At 38.4% G+C, this 22668-nt stretch overlaps 2 protein-coding genes across 2 annotated transcripts; both read left to right on the top strand.

Moving 5' to 3' along the window:
* Positions 1 to 6233: 6233 nt before the first annotated feature.
* LOC128077935 (pulmonary surfactant-associated protein A-like) lies at positions 6234 to 9893 on the top strand. The gene is made up of 4 exons (XM_052677635.1): positions 6234 to 6405; positions 7149 to 7232; positions 8400 to 8477; positions 9322 to 9893. The coding sequence occupies exons 1-4, from the start codon at positions 6276 to 6278 to the stop codon at positions 9696 to 9698; spliced, it is 669 nt and encodes a 222-aa protein (XP_052533595.1). The 5' UTR covers positions 6234 to 6275; the 3' UTR covers positions 9699 to 9893.
* Positions 9894 to 15684: 5791 nt separating this feature from the next.
* Positions 15685 to 18610, top strand: LOC128077937 (pulmonary surfactant-associated protein A-like). Its single transcript, XM_052677638.1, has 4 exons — positions 15685 to 15707; positions 16205 to 16396; positions 17013 to 17090; positions 18128 to 18610. The coding sequence occupies exons 2-4, from the start codon at positions 16255 to 16257 to the stop codon at positions 18502 to 18504; spliced, it is 597 nt and encodes a 198-aa protein (XP_052533598.1). The 5' UTR covers positions 15685 to 15707; positions 16205 to 16254; the 3' UTR covers positions 18505 to 18610.
* The last annotated feature ends 4058 nt before the right edge of the window (positions 18611 to 22668 follow it).

The following is a 22668-nucleotide window of genomic DNA, read 5'->3' as shown; positions in this document are numbered from 1 at the left end:
TTCCCAGCAATAATGAATGTAATAACAGCTTTAAAAGGTTTTTGGTTTTTTGTTGTTTGGTTGTTTTTGTTTGTTTTTTTTTTTTTTTTGCTATCTGCAGACTAGATTATCATCTTATTTTAAATTGACAACAAGGACCAGGTGGCTGCTATGAGAGAAAGATATGAATTATGAAGTTATGCTTCCAAGACAGTCTTGGCCAGGGGCTGTTCTGGCATAAATTGGTTCCTATTACTTATTTGCAAAGGAGGGAAAAGGTATAGTTCATTTCCATGGGAACACCATGTAGCAGAAACACCCCCATGATTACTCTGTATTATTTCCAGTAAAAAGCTGATATTTACTCCATCAGAACAGCTAACAACTGACACTGCCATGGGTATTTCTATTGTGTTGTTGAACAAGGACTAGGAATTATCTTCCATGCTGTTTTGCAGCATTCCCAAAGTTAGGGCCATATACCTAGCAAAGAAAATAAAGGGAGGAATTATGAGGGAGCTTCAAAAGTAATGCCTCCTGTTTCATTATGTTGGTCCGTGGCATCACAGATGGATGTTGGTGGTATGGCAGTAGAGGCTGAACCTTCCCACCAATATCCCATTGCATTTTGTGCCTATGTGAAAGATGGCAGCAGAGGGGCAGTCTGACAGAATGGCATTTGAAGTGGAAGTGCAGATGAAGCAAAGATGTGTCACTGAATGCCTCCATGAGGAAAAAATGGCACTAATTGCTATTCATTGATGCTTGCTGAATGTCTGTGGTGGCCGAACAGTGGATGTGAGCACAGTGAGGGTGTGGGTGATGCGTTTTAGCAGCAACAACTGTGGGTATCCTTCACAGGTATGGGTATTCACAAATGTGGCATGCAGTCTCTTGTTCATCCCTCGTGAAAATGCATAGCTGATGGCAGAGAATATATTGAAAAACGTTTTGTAGCTGAGAATTTGCTCTCTCAAAGTGTTATTGTGCTCTTTGTGTACCTATGATAGTTTTCATGGCCAGTAATGGGGCCTACAGGATAGAAAATCGATGTTTAGAGGGGAAAAAAAAAAAAAAAGAAACACACCAACAAGCTCCTTCAGTGACCTTGGAGATTGCATCTCTCTAAAGTACCTTTTTGCACAGCTAGGGGAAAAAAAAAAAAAAAAAGACTTTATGGAAATCATTCTTAGATTGTGAAGTTTAAGTGAGATGCCAATTATGAATCTGTAGTTTAAATCTATGTCTTCAGTTGAATGAGAAAGAAGGAAGCAGATGTAATCTCTAAAAAAAAGGTCAAGTGTTTCTTCCTACCGTACTTTTAAGCTTTTAATTGGAAAGAAGCATGCCTGCTTTTTTTTTTTTTTCTTCACAAAATCTGTGGAAAAACTAGTCATTCCTTTCCTTGATAATACAGTTTGAATTTGCTTTTCCTAGAATAGAAAGTAGATTGAAAGGAATTATCAAATTACTTGAAGTCTTTCTTATCTTTTTTGTCTAAAGTTTTCTGTCCTTTGCAAGCACACTCTTAGGCAAGATTTGTCGGTAACTTCTGATGGAGTTGGTTCCTCCCCACAATTTCCCTTGGCTGCTGTCTTGTCTTTGTGAGCCTTTCCATCTGTCTTCAGCAGTTCCTTCTCCTCCTTCATCCACCCATGTCACACTTTGATGTAAACATCTCTGCCCCAGATGACACTGTATTGCTAAGCTGACAGCATGTGACTAATATTATGTTTGTTCATAAATATGCCTCATCAGCAATTACATTCTTCTGTGAGATACTTATCTGTGAGTTGGAGTGGCATAAATCTAGAGTACACAGCAATAACATGAGTTTTAAGGCCTATCAACTGTAGAACTTGTATTCTTTCCTTATAAAAGATGTAGTAAGGTATCCTCATCTTTACTTTTTCATCCTGTTCCTATAACCAATGCACTATAAACTAGCATAAAAATTATTTTATCAATGTTTCTTATTTTGCAAAGGCGGGAGAACTCTTGACCTTCCCCTGTTTATTGTATGGCCTCATCTTAAAATTAAGGTGCAGATGGAGAGAAGGGAGTGCTTGTTTATTGGATTGATTTCCTACTTACTATGTGACATAGCTTTAGACCCCAGTATTTCTGACAAGGACCTATGCTGATGTTAACCAGGCTCCTTAAAAACTGAACGGGCACTTAAGTCTGAACTATTTTAACATCAGTAGAGCACATAGATAGCAATTCTAGCCTATCATTGAGCATGGATGTTTTTTTGATGAAGGCAAAGATGGAGAGCTGACCACAACTACTTGCCATGCAGACACTGTGCCAAGGACAAGGTAAGGCAGATGATTTCAGGAACTTGCAGCACAGTGACATATTTAAGATAAATGTTCCACAAGTTACTAAAATAAACTACTATGTCTATACAGCACTGCATTTTATGTGACAGCGTGCTGTATAGCTTAATGTAGATTGGACTATGATAAGGCTGTTAGTAACCAGTTCACTTCCAAGCAGTGAGTTGAGCAAAATGGAAAGTTCACCTAATTTTCTGATTAAGTGTTTGAAGGTTACATAAAAGAAATTTGTTCCAGCTTTGAAATGACCTTGGCAGTTATTAGTTGTCAGACTGCTTTTTTGAGGGTTACAAGCCCAGCTGCTTCATAAAGAAGTAGCCTTTCTGGATATGTGACATGTTTGAAAACCAGATTTCATCTTTTTCCAAAATTTTCCATTGCTAACAGTTAAATAGACTGCTGTGGGGCTTGGGTTCAATTTCTCCTGGCATTACCCACATAACGCTATGCCAGAATAATTCACGTGTCAGAGGACCTTAGAAGGAATCTTACTGTTCTACTTATTGACACAAAAAATATCAGGGTACTGCTGAAATCAGTGGAGTAACCAAGCTGGGTTTTGAGAATGTTAATCTTTTTAACAACTTTGGCCATTGCCACATAGGCTCACCTGTGGATTTTGGAATTGTAAACCTTTTAGCTATTCCATGAGGATGCCAGGCTGTAGAAAAATAAAATATTTGCTTTCTTTATTCCTTACTCTTCAGTATATTTGTTTTTCCCTAATTCCTTGCTACTTCACAAAGGAAACTAAATCTAATGGTGGGTGATGATTTAGCGTCTTACCAGCTTCTATTGTGCAAGTATAATCTGGCTCATGGTAGAAGAGTTTTTCTGAAGAGTACATTTATTTTAAGCTGTGGGTACAAGAAAATAACTTGGCTGATAATGGCTTATGATGTGTAAAAACTTGCCACATTTTACTCTTACCACACTTTCCTGAAGAGAGGCAGTATGTGGCTGTTGAGGTTTTACTGAATTCCCTGTTCAGCGTTTCCAGTTCTGTATTTAATCTTTTGAACTGCAAACTGTGTTCAGAGGAAGAAGCAATAGTAATTTGCCAAGGTTTATAAAGTTGCTCATTGATTAAAGTTGCATCCATATGCATAGGGATTTATGTGGGCAGTAGTACCCCACAGCAATATTAACCATTGCAACTGCTGTAGAATTGCATAGAAATTGGACCTATAAGATCATGTTCTGATAAGTTAGACTCCTAAGAATGTGGACACTTAATCATTTAGAATATTCCTTGCCAAAATCTAGATTGAGTTTATTCTTATCTTGCAGCTGCAGAAGTTTTTCAGAGCTGTAAGTACTTCGGAAGTCTGCAGCCACTTGGAAACAGAACAATTAATGTCTTCATTGCATTCATGAGCAAGGTATTTTACCTACTAATACCTCACCAGCATTTTATACGCTTAATGCAAATTCTTTTCATCTACTGTAGTTTCAGCTCATGAGGCTAGACGTTTTTAAAAATGATTAACCTGCATTCAAACATCTGCTGCATATCAGGTAGAGGGAAGAATTTTGAATAGAGATCTTTTATAACAGTTTTTGAGATCTAATCACTAGGGGAGGGCGGGGAGGGGATTAAAAAAGGAGACTGGTATCTCCTCAATCTGTTAAAAACACTGGTGGCCACATCTCATTTTTGGTTTTCATAAAAACCAGAACAAAATTGTTACGTTCATTGGAATTCTATTAAAATTTTGTGCCTTTGTATGAAACTACAATTCTGGAGTTACCTGTTGAATTGTTTTTCCTTGTTAAAAAATGAAACTTGAACTTTTTCTTTTATAATACAAATTCATATTTATCAGCATAAAAAATTTCTCTCAGCATTTGCATAACAAGTGTGTAAGCAAAACTAAGAAGGCTTAATTGTGCCCTGCTTATCCAATCTCTGCTTCAGCACAGTGTCATTGAACAAGAATGACACTATATAAAGGGGCCTTGTGAGAAGTGCTCATTTTCACTTTGAAGCAGAAAGGTAAGTTTGACTTCTCTTAAATCACAAGGAACTAACTTCAGCTAGTAGGGAAACCTGTTCCATTCCATTTCTTTGGTCACATTTACATTTAAAAGTTAATGTTTTTGCTTTAATAGTGATGGGGGGGGAGGGGAGGCTGTTTTTTTTTTTTTTAACTTATATTGGTAATTTTACTGAATGCGGAGATGCCTGAAGGATACCAGACTCCGGTGACTGATGAAGGTCATTAAAAGTAGATTAAAACTGAAGAGCTGTCTTTCCATTTTGTTATATAACTGATCCGAGCTCTGGCTGTGCATCATGATCCAATTATGAGCTGGGTCCAATCGTTCATTTAAAAGCAGTTCCCTGAATGATCAGCACCAGAGGAAAAGTACCTGTTGTAATTGCATTCTCTTATCTTGGTGACATAAGTATGGCCAGCTAAAGTAATTTCTATTACAGCCTTTTATACTCCATTCTCCACAGTCATTGACCAGCATTGTCAGAAGGATCTATTAGCCTTCAACACAGGAAATGGTAAACAATTTGAAACAATTCAGATTCAGTGCTTGAAATGTGACAGTGCTTTAATACGGCATGCAGGTTCTCAGGTTGATTAGAAATGTACTTGTTAAAGAAGATAATCCTGGCCATGAGGAACTGGCACTATGACCTAAGCTATGCATCTGTGCTAAAACTTAAGACATAAATGAATGTTCTTATATTCAAAGGAATGCTTCACCAAACTGAGTTTGATGAGACATTTCTCTAGACCAAACAAGTTTCACTCTTAAAAATATTCAGTATTGATGTATACGTACAATAACATAAAAAGCTTTTTACAATAAAGTCAGCCTATCAGATGAAACTGTATTTCATATTTTTAAAACTCAATCCAGTTGTGCATACCCATTCAATAAATGGCACTAATAATAAACTGAGATTCTAATTCTGCTCTCCATATATGCTTTGAAACAAATTCCGTGTACTAACTGATGAACACCCATTTGTTAGCTAAAAGAATAGTACATAGTCATCTCATTGTAAAGTGTGAAGTCAAGGTTTATATGAGAGTCAGCCCAGCCGGGTCATGTCTTTAAAACTGGATACTCGTTCTGGCATCTTGAACCTGTCTTTCTCTCTCATTTTTAGCTGAGTAATGTCAATAACCGAATATCTCCATGACATAACATCTTATTTTTCATCAGTTCAAGTTTTATAACCACACAGCATTGGCCAATGCTACAATGATCCGTGGTTTGACAGCACTTTCTACTCATGGTATCTCAAAAATTACAAAAATTATGACCTTCCTTAATGTTATGCCAGAAAGGATAAAATGAGTGGGCCTATTGGCAACCAGAAAACATGCTTTTTTTGGAACACTAACTCAGACATCTTCAAGCTTGTAGAATTTTGTTCAAAAACAGAATTGTAATATCAATTGAGCCATGTGTAAAATGCTCTTCCACTCAACCTATTTCACATAAGTGTGCCTAAGTCATATCGTGCTTAAAGAGATTGCCAAGTAGCTCCAAACCTTTGCAATGACTGCTGTAACAGATTGTGCCTTTCATGTTGGTGTCATATATGTCTATGTTTTGTTGAGTGATTACAGGTCTTATAAACAAGTAATGGGTTAAACTTGGTCAGTTCTACACGAGCTCATTTCTCAAGGATTAATACAACAAATAATCAGTAATAGCAAAAATGATATATATATATCCCTATACTCCCTGATGTCTAACAATCTTTCTGTAGTACGTATGTCAGTTGATATCAGTCTAGAAACATTTATGTGGATAGGCTACGGTAGCAAAAAAAATCATATACCTTAAACTTTACTTTATTTGAAGTATAGAATATATTTCAAGAAGGGAACAAAAAAAAGCTATTCTATCAGCCCCTGCCTACATGTTGTACAGAATCACTGCTTAACAGATACATGCATTTTCTTACAGCTTCCCTGAGCAACCATGTTGTCTTACTCATTCTGCATGATTGCAGCAGCAGTTGCTTTACTAATGCCTTGCCAGGCACAAAACTGTGCAGGAGCTCCTGAGCTACCCAGTATCCCTGGAGTTAGTGGACTGCCTGGTCTGGGAGGTAACAATAGTAATGCTCTTCATGTATATGTATTAATCATTACTCTTCAGTAAGAAAATAATTATTTGTTTTCTTTTCATTCAGACAAAATAAGACAATAGAAGATGAATTTCAGTGTTTAGTGATTTCAAATGCTAGTAAATCCTGAATGTGATTTTCTGCTCTGATCTTTTGTCCATAGTTCCAGCACACAGCAAACTTTCCATTTTTGGAAAAATTCCTTGTTTTGAAGGCTAAATGACTGGCATGGAAGGGCATATGTTCTCATGCAAGTGGTGCTGTTAGGTGGAGGGAAAAACTGAACAGAGGAAATACTGGCTTGATATTTTTCCTAAAAGATAGACCTCCTCTCTTTTCTGTGAAAAGCATAGTTTAATCATAGAAAAGTAATACATATATACATATAGTGCTTTTCTGTTGCCTTTCCAAAAGGAATTGCTTCTTCTACAGCAAAAGATTTTTTGTTTGAATAAAATACTATTCTAGTAGGTATTTACAAATGTAACAAAAATGTGCCTAGTAGTTTTTCTGCAGCATTCAAAAATGATACACAGAGAAGTATCTTTCTGAGGAATATAATTTCCATTGTGTAATTGTATTTCAGGTCCATTACTAGTCTGAAAGCAATAAAAAAAAGTTATTCATAATCTCAAACTGCAATTTGTTAGATACAAGTCCTGTTGTTTGCTGAACATCACCAGACGTTTACCCCTTAGAAATGAAATTATGCTCCTCTTACCCAGGTCTCAGTAGATATTTAGGAGGTCTACTGCAGCCTTACAGAAAAGAGAAACTTACTGAACGTCAGTGGTTACAAAGACAGCAAGGTAAGAATGGAGTGAAAGGAGTTTGCAGGTTTGCAGCACTAGGTGAAAGAGGCTGATCTCTATATAACATTTTGTCAGAAAAGTGACTGCTTTTTTGAGTCAAATGTGTTATTTTTCACTAATGGTAACACGATCACAAAAGCAACTCAGTAATTTTTTAGTATGTTTAGGATCATTGTTACTGGTGGAAATATGCGTGAAATAAACATCTACCTTTACAGTCAGTCCCCATCTTAAGCATCCAGTGCTCTCCTGTATCAGTGTTTAGGTTCCCTTAAAATAAGGAATAAAGACATAAAGCATCCATTCAGCAACATAAAAATAAAATTATAATCTAAGTTTTGCTTGACACCAGAGGAAATAGAACCTCTCAAAAATAGCCATTGTGCCAGTTCAGTAAAAATTATGAGAATGAAACTTCTTTGCAAAGCCATGGTAAAATATTTTATCTTAGGACCTTTACACTCTTATAGACATGACATAAACTCCAAGCTATAAAAAATATTTTTTCTTTTATAGTCTTTAATAGGCTTTTTCTGTGTATAAGTAAATTTCTGAGCTTTTCCGAGGGCTGTGGGGTTTTCTTTGTTTATTTTGGTACAGATTAGTCAGAAAGTGACAAAATATTAAAAAAAAAAAAAATTGTTTTACCCTGGTTTGTAGTTAAAATACATTATACACTGGTTAGTTTTGAAAAAAAAGTTAGTTTTATCCAGTGAGATACACTGATACATGAGATTTTGGCTGTGGGATGACCTCACTGCAGCCTTTCAGTACCTAAAAGGAGCCTACAAACAGGAGGGGAGTCAACTCTATGAAAGGGTAGATAACAGCAGGACAAGGGGAAATGGTTTGAAGTTGAGGGAGGGAAGATTTAGGTTGGTTGTCAGGGGGAAGTTCTTTACTATGAGAGTGGTGAGGTGCTGGAACAGCTGCCCAGAGAAGCTGTGGATGCCCCGTCCGTCCCTGGAGGTGTTCAAGGCCAGGTTGGATGGGGCCCTGGGCAGCCTGATCTGGTATTAAATGGGGAGGTTGGTGGCCCTGCATGTGGCAGGGGGTTGGAGCTTCACGATCCTTGAGATCCATTTAAATGTGGGCCATTCTGTGATTTTTATAACCAGAACCTACCTTTTCCTGATTGTGTAACTTCTATTTTCACCTGTTTAGATCTATCTATTTCTTTTGATGATGAACTCCGCAATGTTTTGCTGAATCTAAGACAACGACTTTTCCAGCTTGAAGGAGGTAGCTTTTTCATTTTTAATTTTTTAGCTCTCAATCATTTCCAGTGCAATGGGCAAAATCAATTACAGAATCAAGACTTGTAGAAAAGAAATCACGCTTGAAAAAACAGAACTACATTCCAAAACTAGAACTTCTTGTGAAACATCACTGATGTGTCCTAGGAATGTTGTAGAGCTTGTACTCATTTCCTGTAGTGCTACTAAGTTTTGGCCTTAGGTCAAGTAGACCCAAACCTTTAAAGGTAAATTAGGTTTCTTACTCCTACTACTGACAGTGTAGAATAAGATGTAGTCTGTCTACACCATCTTAAAAAAAGAAATTGTGCAATTGGTTACCTATTAGGACTATTAAGAATAAATTGGATTTTCTTAGATGCTCTAGTAATGCCCAGTACAATTAGATGTCCAGTAAGCAGCACAAAGCTTGTTTGTAAGACAGCCTGAAGTGTTGCTTTGCACTTGACAATGTTCTGCATTTTTGAATTGTGAAGCAAGATGTACTTAGGCATATGAGAAAAGGAACATTAAAGAAAGGTATTTTCTTAGTGGGAGAGAAAAATGCAGACTTCTCACAGGAGCATTGAATACATTTATTCAAATTTTATTCCTATTTCCTAAAAATCTGAATGGCATTGCAATTTCCACACAGATTCATGGAAACTCTTCACCCTTGTCATCCACTGCTTTCGTTTCTATCTACCAGCAATGAAATCACTGTAGGTCATGGAAAAGTTTTGTGTACTGAGTACTTAATTTTCTCTACGCCTCTTTATTTCTCTGCTTTTTCATCAATATGCTTCAAGAAATAAGAAAGTGAGCAAACTCTTTTTTTTTTCATGTTTCAGTGCTTGCTTTGAATGGGAAAATAACAAAAGTAGGAGAGAAAATATTTGCCAGCAATGGAAAGGAAGTCAATTTTTCATCTGCCCTAGAATCCTGTGAAGAGACTGGAGGAACTCTTGCAACTCCCATGAATGAGGAGGAGAATAAAGCTATTATGGGCATTGTGAAACAGTATAACCGATATGCTTACTTGGGTATTAAAGAGAGTGACACTGCAGGTCAATTTAAGTACATGAATGGCCAACCTCTGAATTATACCAACTGGCAACAGTATGAGCCTAATGGCAAAGGGACAGAAAAATGTGTAGAGATGTACACTGACGGAAAGTGGAAAGACAGAAAATGCAACCTGTACCGCCTCACAATCTGTGAATATTAGAGAATGACCTTTCAAGCACCTGAGAACGAACGTGAGACCATGAAATACCCTGTTTCATTCAGACTGATGCAATTTCTGCAATTATTCTATGTCATAAAATCTAAAATGAATCATATTACTATATATTTTTATGCTTAAGAAAATGCCAAATGTAGAAGGTGATTAACTTACTTAATTAAAATGTGCATAATCTGATGTACTTGTCTCTCTTTTTGGAGAGCTGAAAGCTCAGAATTCATTGGTCACAACAGACTGTCCCTCTCCACTAGGGACAGGGTCTACACGAAAATTAGAGGAAAATTCCAAGGATAGGATTTGGATATTGGAAAAAACCTGAAGATAAAATTACCTTTGATTGAAAACACTGTGAAAACATACTGAAAACATTTTCACGTATTTCATAAATAGTCTTACAGGTCATGAATAGATTTCACTGGACCAAGGATGGTCTTTGGACTTGAGTATCTCCTATAACAATAAGGCTCTCCTAGAAAGACTTAGGTGATGTGTGTCACAGTGAAGCATGCATTAAGCATCCATATTTAACCATCTTTATAAAAATACTAACAGTACTGGTTCAATTAATTTTCTTAGTTAAATCAGAAGCCATTATCTGTAAAACACTGATAAACATTGCCTTTGATTTATAAACATATAAAAAGGTATGTAAGAGACTAAAATTGCATTTTTTTCCTAAAACATCACATTCTCTCATAAAATGATTACCATTGTTGTGTTAAAAGGCCAGTTGTCGTCTCCCACATAACTGATTAAGCATATACTATTTGAGGGGAGCAGGTAGGAGAAGAAGTTCAATCAGTTCAAATACAAACTATATCTCTACTGATGTCATCCCAATAAACCACAAAGACCACGATTCAAATCTCCTAGTATCAAGAAGGATTTTTTCAGAAAGTGTTTTTCCTGCCTCTCAGTTTCAGTAGCAGGCTGGGATGGTAAGAACTCAAAAAAGGCTAGAAGTAGCAAATCCTCATATGCTTACCCTACAGTAGGGAAGTCGTGGGTTCATCCTGGGCTCACTGTAAAACAACCTGGGGGAGAAAAGATAGTACTGGAATTGAATCACATGCATAATACCTTTTACTTTATCTTTTCTTCTTTCCCCACAACTGACTCTGTGAAGGGAGCCTATATGAACCTGGACTTGACTTGGGGCGGCAGCGTTTCCCCTGCCCTATCCTTGCTGTGAAAGGGATGGGGTCTGTCCAATGTGGACATTTGAAGTTCTGTTGAGCAGGAAAGCTTTAGGATGTTCAGACATCAGCACGAGCTTAATCTGGTGGGAAGGGTTTTGTGGCTGGTGTGCTGTGATGGACAGTTAAAGGCTCTTCAAAAAAGATAGGCAGGACACTAAGAGGTGGTGGGCATGGGACAGGCTCCCCAGGGCAGTAGTCATGGTCAGGAGCTGCTGTTCAAGAAATGCCCAGGTAACTCTCTCAGACATAATCTGACTTTTGGGTGGTCCTGTGTGGATCTAGAGTTGGACTCCATGACTGTCTTTATGGGTCACTTCCAACTTGGGACATTCTGTGGTTCTATGATGTGGAAAAGGGGGGATAATTTTCATCAGGATCACACACAGAACTCCAGTGATCTGAGAATGGATGTGAAAATGGGAAAAATACACTCAGCAACATGCTGGATAGATTTCAAAATGTGAACACGCTTTACAAAATAGCATTCTTGGAGACCTGTAATGACAATAAAAATTTTGGCAAAAATTTCAAATGGGAAGGGAACATATCATACCATGAAAGAGATTCTGTCAGGTTACCTTGAGAAAATGTGGAGCGGAAGTAATAGTTTTCACTTTTTCTATGTCTTACCAAAAATTTGAAGGTTTACTTAAATCTACCTCTACCTTTAAAATTTTAATTATCGATATTTTAGTTAGTTAGTGATATTTTACTAAGTAAACCTTGTTTGGAATTTTTGTCTTTCAAGCATACAGCTTCTTTGTTAGGGGGAGATGATCAAACATCATAAAACACCACCATGCTTTGGAGAAGGCTAAAAAAAAAAAATCACTCTACCGACGTGCTGATTTATTATTTGAAACAAATTAGCATGTTTGTTGCATAGATGTCTCGCTAACTTCAGAGTGTTCTATTTGTTAGGCCATTATTTATTCCCATCATACCAATGTATACGTGATGACTATATAAGGTCCTTATTAAAATGCTTAACATGTCAAATCTTACGTAACATACTATCTACCTCTGAGGTAATTTCCAGCCTAGAGCAATATCTTCTTTTATAACTGCGTGATTTAATTGGATGCTTTATCTTAGAAATACTATTACCAATTTTGAGCACTCAAAAATCACTCCTCCCTCTCCGTGCACCAATCCCTCTCACATATAAAGAAACTGACTTCAGTTTACATCAAATAGGTATCTTTCAGTGTATTCCTGATTTTTGTGGGGAAAAAAACAGGTGGTTGGGGCGGGAGGATGAAAACAAGACCCATGGTTCATCAGAAAACTGAGGTTCAGTTCAAACTTGTGTGAACATACTAAGTGACTGGATGTGACCTAGGGTGTCAGGGCTACTTTATACTGTAAAAACTGTGACCAATGCCTCCTTTTAGTTTTTATTTTTAATACTGAAGCCAGACTTCAGGAAGATTAATTACAATATTGCTCTGTTCTTTTCCAGGAAGTGAAAAAACACCATTGCCCTGATGCCAAGAAGTCCTACCAATACTGCAAGTGCAAGGTAAGCTTAAGGTTAATCATACACTTCACGTTTATTTGCAGTTTTTATTTAACAGAACAGTAAGTGGAAGAGGGAGAAGAAATATTTGCCACCTGGGTTATTTGTTTGCTGGTTTTGAAACCATACTGAAATGAGGTGGAAAGACTGATAGTCCTTCTAGAACTCTCATGAGCTAGAGGAAAATGTTATTGAGAGTATTGTGTAATGGTAAAACAGACGTGTTTATCTGGATCTTGACGAGAGTCAGATTGTAAGTAAATGTCATGTTGAAGTCCACTATTTAAAATTTTATTAGCCTACAGTTATACAAACAGACCTAGATTTAAAGAGTGATCAATACAGGATGCTTGGAAATTAGAGTAGCTAAGGGATTGGGATGTTAATGGGATTGGACTTGAGTTGAAGTGCCTGTTAGGAAACCAGAGTTTGGTGGAGTTTGGCTCAAGGGTGGTAGGCCAGGTATGGTGCCAGGTGAAACCTGAATGTAGCTTTCACTCACCCCTTCTCCTGTGGCTCAGGAGATAGGAGGCTATGCTGCAAGAGCACCTAAGCACTTGAGGAAGTTTCAGTGATTGTAATTATAGTCATAAGGACTGCAATGAACAACTGACCTTTCGCTTATAGACAACCAAGGACAAATGAAGAATATACAGAAAAACAGTTTCATCTAATTCATAAACAAGGTTTTTATTTTGATTTTTTTTTCAATTATGAGCACAGATCACAGTGTATGAAGTTAAAATATATTTAAGTTTTAATGCTGCTGATAAAGTCAAAAAAACACTAGGTTGAAGGTTGCCTTCCCAGTTGTCTATATCTTGCTGTATTTTTTGCTTCCTGATTTCAAAGCTCAGCAATAACAGCCTCCATTCTCTCAGAAGTGCTGCTAGACATCAGAATTGAGAGGAGAAACACTAGGTCCTACATGCTCTCTGCTCTTCCCTATGTTCCCTGGTATAGTGGAGCTGTTGAAGACAGTCTGACAAGGATGTTGAATGCTACACAGAGAGAAATACAGAAATACAGAAATCAAGGGACAAGGTGGTAGTGAGGTAGGATGGAAGTAGCAGCAGAACAGCACAAAAGCTGTGTAAACAGAAAATATAACTGGGCTTGGGGTTATTTAAATACAAGCCAGGACAATAAGGAGGAAGAATTTTTAAGGTTACCTGTGGTATGAAAATCACCATGAAGGAAAAATATATAAAACTTTCAGGAAGTTAAGTGTATAGAGGAAAGGCTAACAGGCTGGTGGAAGGAACACACCCACTTTCATAAACTGAAATTCAACTCTAATGTCTATATTCCTCAAAGCAGCTAAGAAAGATGCATTGACAGACTTCTGTCTTCAACGTGTTTGACATTTACCTACTTACACTGTAGCTAAGTACACTGAACCAACTCTTAATCGTCTTGATTTGCTTCACTAGCACTGTAGCTATAATGATAAATGCAGAAATGCTGAATAAAATTTTCCAGTGTTCTAGAACTGTTTGTTCTCTGTTAGGTCTATATTCCTCAGTCTCAAGGAGTTTCTGTTACATGCTGCTCAAAGCAAGATCAGAAAAATTTTACAAGTTATCATAGTTGTACAGAACATTAGTCTAATTGAGCATAAACAGTGTAGTAAAAATGCAAGTATTGTGGAAATACTTTAACTTATTTCTCCTTACCAACTTGCTGATGAAAAGCAAGAGAAGAAAGGTTTGCCATTTATCAGATTCACATCAGTTACCAGGCCAAAGTGTACCAGAAAACTTCTGTCTCCCCCCAAGTTTCCCAGACCATCAGTCAGAATATGAAACTCACCAATATGAGCCTCACCTCCTTTTCACACCTGACTGACCTCTGGTTTCTCTGGTTTCTCTCACATGTGGTTGAAGTTCTCAAGCTTCTCTCATTCATGATCTCACCATGGGTGCAAATGCTAGTGACCTTTGCTTAAGTTCACCTGGTAATTGCCTCAGTTTCTGTTTGTTTCATGAAACAACCAGAAAACCTCAGCCAAAAGAATGTTAAGAGGACTAAGTCAAACACTCAAAATATAGGAACTGTAAAATCTGACGATAAAATTTAAGCAAAGATTAGTCATGCAAATTTAAACTGGCTCTCTTCTACCGGGGCATGTACAACTGGCACAGCCTATTTATTTTTCACAGGACTAGCGCCTTTCTCAGAACACTCAGTAAACACTGCTGTGGGTGAATTAATCTAGTTTCTGTGGGCATGACACCACTGACAGAGGACTCAAACTCAGCTGAGTGAAGTGTGAACATGCAGGGTACAACAGACCTATGGAAGGGATGTAGACTTGCTTTAACACAGCAGCATCTCAGACCAGTATGGACATTTCCCCCTCAACTGCCTTAGATGCTAGACTTCCTGCAATATCCGGATGCTGGCCTAATACACAAAGATATACTTTTTTGAACTTGACCACAGCTTGAAATCTCTTCCCAAAAGTCCCCGTTTTGAAACTCAGAAACTCAGCTGAGAGTAACTTAGAAATGCATGGCAACATCTTCCATTTCAGCAGTGCCCCACGCTCCGAGGCCTCTACAATTACAGGATGACACAGATCTGCTTTTACCTTCACTAAAAGGCCACTATACCATTGAATAAAACTGTGTTACTTACATAGAACAGTAGAATTGTTATTTATGAAACATAAGCTTCCCCTGGAATATCCTGTTCTGTTACTTCTACATAAGCTGCGGATGTAGCACTGTTTTCTCACTTCGGGGCTATGCTGCTATCTATCTAGATTCTGTTACAGTACAATAGTTTAGTTATCACAGACTGAGTTCTTTATCAGTGATAATGAAAGCGACAGCACTGCAGGGATATTCCTGGTACATATTACATTTCAGATTAACTCCGGATTTTAGCTTATCTTCACTGATATTTACAATTTGACATTTACACAGCAATTCTCTGGATGCATCAGGTATTTCAAATAAGTATTGAGAAATTGTTTTGTTTTGTTCCGAGTTTTTTTCCCCCCCCCCTTTTTTTTTTTAAGATGTGAAAATGTTCCTACAAGTTAGAAAAGTACCCTCAAATATTTTCCTCACACTTTAAGTGTGTTCAGCTCTTGAAGAAAACAAACTCCTATCATTCAAGTTTATGACATTTCTATTCATATGCAAATTTGTATCACATTACTTACTCTTGGTATTTGCCATAGATAAGAAGATGAATCTCAAGTTACCTGCCCTATAAATTAGACCATTTTAATAAGCCCTCCCTATTTCATATTGGAGCTACCAGGTAAGTTGAGCATCTTTAAAGAGATTTCCATTAAATTGTTGTAAATTGCTCACAAGCTTCTCCATTTTAGAGTTTTTCTGTGTCAGCGTTTTTATTAAAATTTTAGCATACTGTGACTGAAGATGTCACCTGAGGTGAAGATATTTTAACAGATGGATGTTAATAATTGTTTCCCTCTTAAGCAAATTGACGAAGACCACGTGTCTTTGTTCACCTTACCCTTTCTCTTATTGAAGCAGATGAACCTGTTGCTCCTCTAGAGCAACACTAACACTAGAACTACAGCTTTTCCCATGAGAAAATTTGTATACAAGGGTATATGCTGTATAAAAATGGGATGGGAATGGGGAAGTTTGGGGTGTTTTTTTTGTTGTTCCAAAAGCTCCTAAGTACTGTAACTTTGCAACTGCCAGTGGCATTCATATCACTATCTGATAGAAGAAATTTTTTCTTCTGTTTTTTTGTTTGTTTGTTTGTTTGTTTGTTTGTTTAAACAGGGCTCTACACTGGAGAACAAAACTGATTGTTTTATACTTGGCTTTAAATAATGCCATCACCAGAGTTATTCCACAAAATCTTGGGACTGATACTTCTTCTGTTCCCCTGCTACGCTCAAGGAAGACCAGAACAATTTTTTCCAATGCCTGGTTTCAGAGCAGAAAACGGGATATCTCAAGCTTATTTACCAGGTGCCTGAAGTTACCAGTGCCATTTGTATCTACACATACTGTTGCGTTCCACCTTTATGCTTCATAAACCCAGTGCTATGCTGTATGATAAGATGTGGTTCTGCTTGGTAGGAAATAATGAGATCTTCATAAATTTCCTGTATGAAACGAGATGTTTAAATCTCTCCCACTCAGCTCACGTAAAGAAAAGGGTATAGTTTCCCACAATACAAGGCGCAAGAAGCTTGTTGCCAGGTGTTTGGTTGGAGCTGTGGGGAAATGCACATTTTTAAATTTCATTTAAAATGAAATTTTAACTTTTGTTAATTTTGATGAAATTTTACTGTGCAATTGCTAGTCTTCTGTCTGGGCTGCCTCAAGACTTGAAGTCTACCCTAGTCCATTCATTAAAGTTTTTCCATAACTACCACTGCTCTGGCAAGAAGTTACCACAAATATATTCCTTATCCTTAGAAAGCTCAATGTGTGAAAAGATCTCTAGTTTACAGCAGTAATCCAACAGAGGTAAAACAAGCTTTTAAAGTTCACATTAATTTCACACAATTACCTCCGCTTTATCTTAAAAGCCAAGATTTAAAATGCAACCCAAATTGCTAACAGCTGGTTTTGTTTATAGGTTCCCCATCAGTTACTGGTAATGAAATGGAAGATACCGTCCTTCAATTAAAAGATCGGATTTCAAAACTCGAAGGAGGTAATTATCTAAATCTACTTTTTACTGTAGCTGGAATGAGGAATGTAAAGAAGATGAAGTATGAAATGTCTTCTAAGAAAAAAAGTAGATTTTCCAGATTTCATCGCATTCCCTTTATGTTGCTTGCTGATACACACAAGGTTATAACTTACAGACTGGGGGAAGAAGAGCATGTTGCTCTCTGTAGGTAACAATTCTGAAGTTTGAGTGCAAATAAGTCAAGCTTATCAGAACCATATTTATGCAAAATTGCTCCCTGACCATTTCTTATGCCCCTAACTAACTGAAGACTAAAAACGTCTCAAACTATTCACAATCTGATTGTATCTAAGTTTCTAATCACTTGAGGACTGACGAATATCCATATATTCTGCAGGCCATCTCAGAGGCTTTATACAGCACAGAACTAGAATAAAAGAGATTAATACAGTACTTTATCTTAATGGAAAATTCCTCTTTTCATTCCCTCTTTCTCCACCTTCTTGTGCTTCTCCTATTTCATTGTCTCTATCATAGAATCATAGAATGGCCTGGGTTGAAAAGGACCACAATGATCATCTGTTTTCAGCCCCCTGCTGTGTGCAAGGTCGCCAACCAGCAGACCAGGCTGCCCAGAGCCACATCCAGCCTGGCCTTGAATGCCTCCAGGGATGGGGCATCCACAACCTCCTTGGGCAACCTGTTCCAGTGCCTCACCACCCTCTGTGTGAAAAACTTCCTCCTAATATCCAACCTAAACCTCCCCTGTCTCAGTTTAAAACCATTCCCCCTTGTCCTATCGCTATCCACCTTTGTAAATCCATATATAGTTGTTTCTTACTTTTTTCCCCCTCCCCTCATCTTTTCAGATTTATTCCAGCTTTTGGGGGTTGTCTCTATTCTCTATTTTTAATCTTACATTTTAAGTTTTCATCTCCTTTAGTTATTTCTGAATATAATCTGAAGTCATTTAATCTGAAGTGATAATAGTAGGAATTGGCAACAAGTTGACTACAAAACAATCCATACAAATTAACAACTTCTACCTGATCTTGCAGTCCTTCGCTTACAAGGGAAGATAACAATATCTGGACAAAAAATATTCGCTACCAATGGGAAAACAGCTGATTTCTATGCTACGGTGAAAATGTGCCAGGAGGCTGGTGGGTGCATTGCATCTCCAAGGAACGCAGATGAGAACGCTGCCATTCTGCACTTTGTGAAGCAGTTTAATAGGTACGCCTACCTGGGAATAAAGGAATCTCTAATCCCAGGCAAATTCCAATTCCTGTATGGTGCTGACCTGAGCTATACCAACTGGTATTCACACGAGCCTTCTGGCAAAGGGGAAGAGGAGTGTGTGGAGATGTACACTGATGGCACTTGGAATGACAAAAAGTGCAATCAGAAACGTCTTGTTGTCTGCCAGTTTTAGTGCTTCTTCCTGTCTGGTAGGGTACATGGAATAGTCTTTTATTTCCCTTGTTTCTTCATTTGTAGCTAGTGAACTCAACATAGCATATAAAAATATAAGTCACTCATTTCAGTCTGATTTGGTTTTTGAATAAATATCAACCATAGAACTATAAGCCATTACTTAAAATGAGAGCAGTGACCATTTTGTCTGATCTGTTATTGATTGTCCCCTAACTTTCTTGATAGGATTCCTATATTCTCTTAACCTACTGACTTCGCAAGAGAAAAGAGTAGATTTCCTGAAGCGACTTGCAATCAGGAAAGCTTCCTATAGTCCTGTGTAGCTATGAGCCTTAAAGTTGTATTCTGGTCTCCTCAGTTCCCAAATTTCCATCACCAAATCTACCCATACAGACATTGCTGCTACCACAGCTGTTGCTCAGCCTGCTTTTTCTCTGCCCTTCTTCACCCGTAACACATTCCCTGAAAGAACAAATAAGCAGTGCTGCTAGGATGACACATGGCAGGGAGCTCTAGGGGTTCTCTCTCCCCTTACATTTCCCATGGGAAAGTTTTAGAGACATCAGGTCTGTAACCTTCATATATCTGAAGAGGTGGCCCGAAGCCATCTGGCCTCAGTGCCTCTGGCAACTCCTAAACCCTTTCCTAACTTAAAGCATTAGTAGGACAAAAAGATCAAGGTGCCACACATGGGAACTGATCCTGGTTTGAACAACAGAGCCATGGCAAGATCAATTTATTTCAGCTAAGAGGTAGAGCAATTCAGATAACCCCAGCTGATTTCTAGGCATAACTGGCAATTTCAAGTCTTCACAAAACTTGACTGAGGTTTCCCAAGGGCTAAGCTTGGTAGACACATGTATCTTGGAAAAAGCCCGTATTCTGTGCTCCTTGCAGAAGCCACTCAGAGTTCACCCTCACTAAAGATTTTTTTAAGACAGAGCTTTCTAAACATTTATTAAAGGGGTTCAATCAGCTACCAAAGCTGGGCATTCCCACTTGCAGAGTTGAGCAGTGCAACAGTCAGACCCAGATACGTTTATGAGTTCTTTTTCTTCCTGTTGGGTAGTTGACTCCAGCATAGCTTGGATTACATAGACTCTGCACAAGCTCTGCAAACCATGGGGCAAGGGCTGGCCAATCATTTCAACATGCTTTCATACACACTGCATCTAATGCCTCAATATCAACTGCACCCATTCACGTGAGCTTTGTTAGGCTCAGATTGTTTAGAGGGAGCTGAGCAAGGAAACTTACAGCCCTAGAGCCAGACCAGCTACTCCTACCCTCTGGGTGATGGGAGACCAAACAGATAACATACAATGGTAAGCAAGGAAGGAAGGCAAGACCACAGCTGGTGCAAAAACAGGGGCTGGAGAGGGGGCTGCTTGCAGCTTCTTGGCTACTCACATCACTGTAATTCCACAGCAGCAACTGGCTGTGCATGACATTCCTGAGCTGGCTTAAATTCAATTACTCAAATGTTTTGAGTACACAATCTCACCACCTGCTCTATGGAAAGGCATAGATGCCCCTGGCCTCCATTCAGCTCCTTGCTTGCTGTCGTGGCCTGTGAACAACTCTTGTTGCTATTCTCTGCAAACTAAGTACTTTATCTTAAAAGTATTTACGTAGACTGATTAATGCTTAAGGATTAATGTTACACCAACACACCTGCCTGCTTCAACAGTTTGGTACTTCTGCAAAGTATGTAATTATTCACTCTGGTAATATTCAGATTTTTCACCACAAAAATGCATACAACCATTTTACCATTCCTGGAATGGTAAAGTTATCCAAATGTATAAAAAGAAATGTTTTATAAACAAAATCCTCAGTTTGCAAAATGCATCTGTTAGGCATGTGATGAGATGCACAAGCTGCTGATGAGCACCTTGTTTCTGGATACTACAGCCAAAATGTAAAGCACTGAATCCTGTAGTGTAAGGTCTAAACAGACTGCTATGTTGAACCCAGTTTGAAGCAGGCGTGCAGAGGACAAATGGGGAATCAAGAATCCATAGGCACTCTTTCGCTTTCAAACTGTATTGTTACTCTTTCTTACTCACAAATGCTTTACAGCTTTCCAGTATCTGTCTTCACTCATCAGCTCATCCGCCCACAGTCTTCAGCCTTGCATGACTCCTGTTGTGAAACTATCTGCCACCAGCACAAGGAAATCAGAACACAGACATCACTCATGCAGTAGTTTTCCACTCATCGTATTCCAAGACAGTTCAGAAGCTCACAGCAATTAATGTCAGCTTGAGAACAAAGTTGAACCCTCCAAACACTGAAAACCATGGTAAGTTTTTATCCTGGAAACCTGAGATTTGCTATCTTCCTGCTCATCTCTAGGGGTTACAGAATCATCTCCAAATCAGAACAAATTGCAATGATGTGAAAAAAAGTGTCTTTAGCATAAGTCTATGAACACATGCCATAGCAGAAATATTTGCCAGCCACTCACTGTTGGGGCACATTTCCCCTGTGGATTCCCAATGAGGTGGGCAATGGACTTTGTGTGTTACTTCACAGATGTGAATGCTAACCCTGTCTGGTCACTAACTACTCATGTTACTAGATGAGGACCTAAAATTTCAAGTGAAACAAATATTTCTCAGCCTTCCTCACTTTACTTCTGCAACCCTGCCAAAAGCAGACAAGTCTGGAAGCAGTAGTCTTGGCCTGAGAAGGTACTGACTGATCTTGGCCAGTTCAGTCAGGCATTTGGACACCTCTTTTATTTTTAGAATCTGAATGAGAGAGCAACACAGCATCACCATAACTGTAAAAAGACAGGAGTACCCAAGGCTGGCAACAGTGTCATTAATAATTACTTCAGTGTTTATTTTCTGAAACCTTTATGAACTTATTTTAAAGGCCTAATCCACTTGGATTCTAACCTTGAACGCTAGCTGCACCTAAAGTGACTGTAACAGTGTTATGGGTGTACACTTGGCACCACTCAGCTTCCTGAACGCTCTGATGCAGCTCAAATTTTTCAGCCAATGAAGAGCACCACTTCCAAAGGTAATAGTAATCGCACCTTCACTAGGCTGATGCCCACTGAGATGTTGTTAATCTTGAGAGATAAACTGTATAAGAAGATTTCATGAAAAGAAACAAAAGAAGGGACTTTGTTTTTACAAAGTCAATGAAGTAACATAAAATAGGGAGATAAGTTATAACTTTTGGGGAAGAAAATCTTACTGACTTATTCTCCCTTTGTACAGTGAAAAACAAGTACTCCCCCATCTCCCCCTTCTCACTCCCCCCAAAAAAACCCAAAAAACTGGTCAAAATTGTTTTCATTTCTATAAAAATATCTATGAGATGAAGAACTATTCCTAACAGTCACTTTTTCCCATAAGATAGCGTATTTGATAAGATTTAGAAAAAAAAAACAAAACTATTGTCAAGTGACTTTTAGGTCTGAAGGGACATGCTTGAAGTCTGAACTTTGGTCTCAGTAGGTGCAAACACATGCTTCTTTGGACAAAATAGCTTGAGTGTCTGCACCAGAGGGTTCCTAGCCCATGCTGCAGTCTGTCCATCATCTCACCTGGTATCATGAGAATGATTCATAGGGACTGTGCAACACCACCTCCACCGTATTATGTAGCAGAGCCAGAACTGCTTAGTAAAACCTCTGAAAAGGTTTGCACATGTGTATTGGAAATGCTAAGTCACAGCTTGAAGCAGTGATGGAGCACCTGGTGGGAAGGCAGGGCCAACCCAGGGGAGCTCAGGTGCACACAATGCAGCGCAGTGACCAGAAGAAGTGGAGCCAGGAGCCACCCCTTCCCAGACCTTATTTAAGAATTGGCAGTGGAGGTGAGGGTATTTTGCTGCAGATCCCTGTGTACCTGAGACCTTCCAAAGGTAATCAAATTCTTTCCTTTACTTCTGAGCCCATAGCTATGACATTTGAGTAACTCCTTACTTGCTGCAACCCAGGACTTTGCTGTTCTCTTGTCACTGCTGCATTTTCTGTTACATTATAGCATTACAGATGTGCTTTTCTACTTCCTGCAGTAGATTCTGCAGGCTCAATCTTTTGAATATTAAAATAACAATAAGCTTGTAAATAGCAAGCGTTGAACCAAACTAAATTGTTGGGGGTTAGGTGCGTGAAGATTTTGAGTCTGGATAACCTTAG

The sequence above is a fragment of the Tympanuchus pallidicinctus genome, unplaced genomic scaffold (genome assembly GCF_026119805.1).
Source record: "Tympanuchus pallidicinctus isolate F22 unplaced genomic scaffold, pur_lepc_1.0 scaffold16, whole genome shotgun sequence".
In the NCBI taxonomy this organism is placed as follows: domain Eukaryota; kingdom Metazoa; phylum Chordata; class Aves; order Galliformes; family Phasianidae; genus Tympanuchus; species Tympanuchus pallidicinctus.
The sequence above is the reverse complement of the archived record's forward strand: the minus strand, read 5'-3'. Positions and strand labels throughout refer to the sequence as shown.

Excerpts from the sequence above, each read along its gene's own strand:
- LOC128077935 (XM_052677635.1), top strand. The coding sequence starts at position 6,276 with ATGTTGTCTTACTCATTCTGCATGATTGCAGCAGCAGTTGCTTTACTA. Across the intron at positions 7,233-8,399 it reads GTGGTTACAAAGACAGCAAG|ATCTATCTATTTCTTTTGAT; the intron begins GTAAGAATGGAG and ends TCACCTGTTTAG. Across the intron at positions 8,478-9,321 it reads ACTTTTCCAGCTTGAAGGAG|TGCTTGCTTTGAATGGGAAA; the intron begins GTAGCTTTTTCA and ends TTCATGTTTCAG.
- LOC128077937 (XM_052677638.1), top strand. The coding sequence starts at position 16,255 with ATGCCATCACCAGAGTTATTCCACAAAATCTTGGGACTGATACTTCTT. Across the intron at positions 16,397-17,012 it reads ATCTCAAGCTTATTTACCAG|GTTCCCCATCAGTTACTGGT; the intron begins GTGCCTGAAGTT and ends TTTTGTTTATAG. Across the intron at positions 17,091-18,127 it reads GATTTCAAAACTCGAAGGAG|TCCTTCGCTTACAAGGGAAG; the intron begins GTAATTATCTAA and ends CTGATCTTGCAG.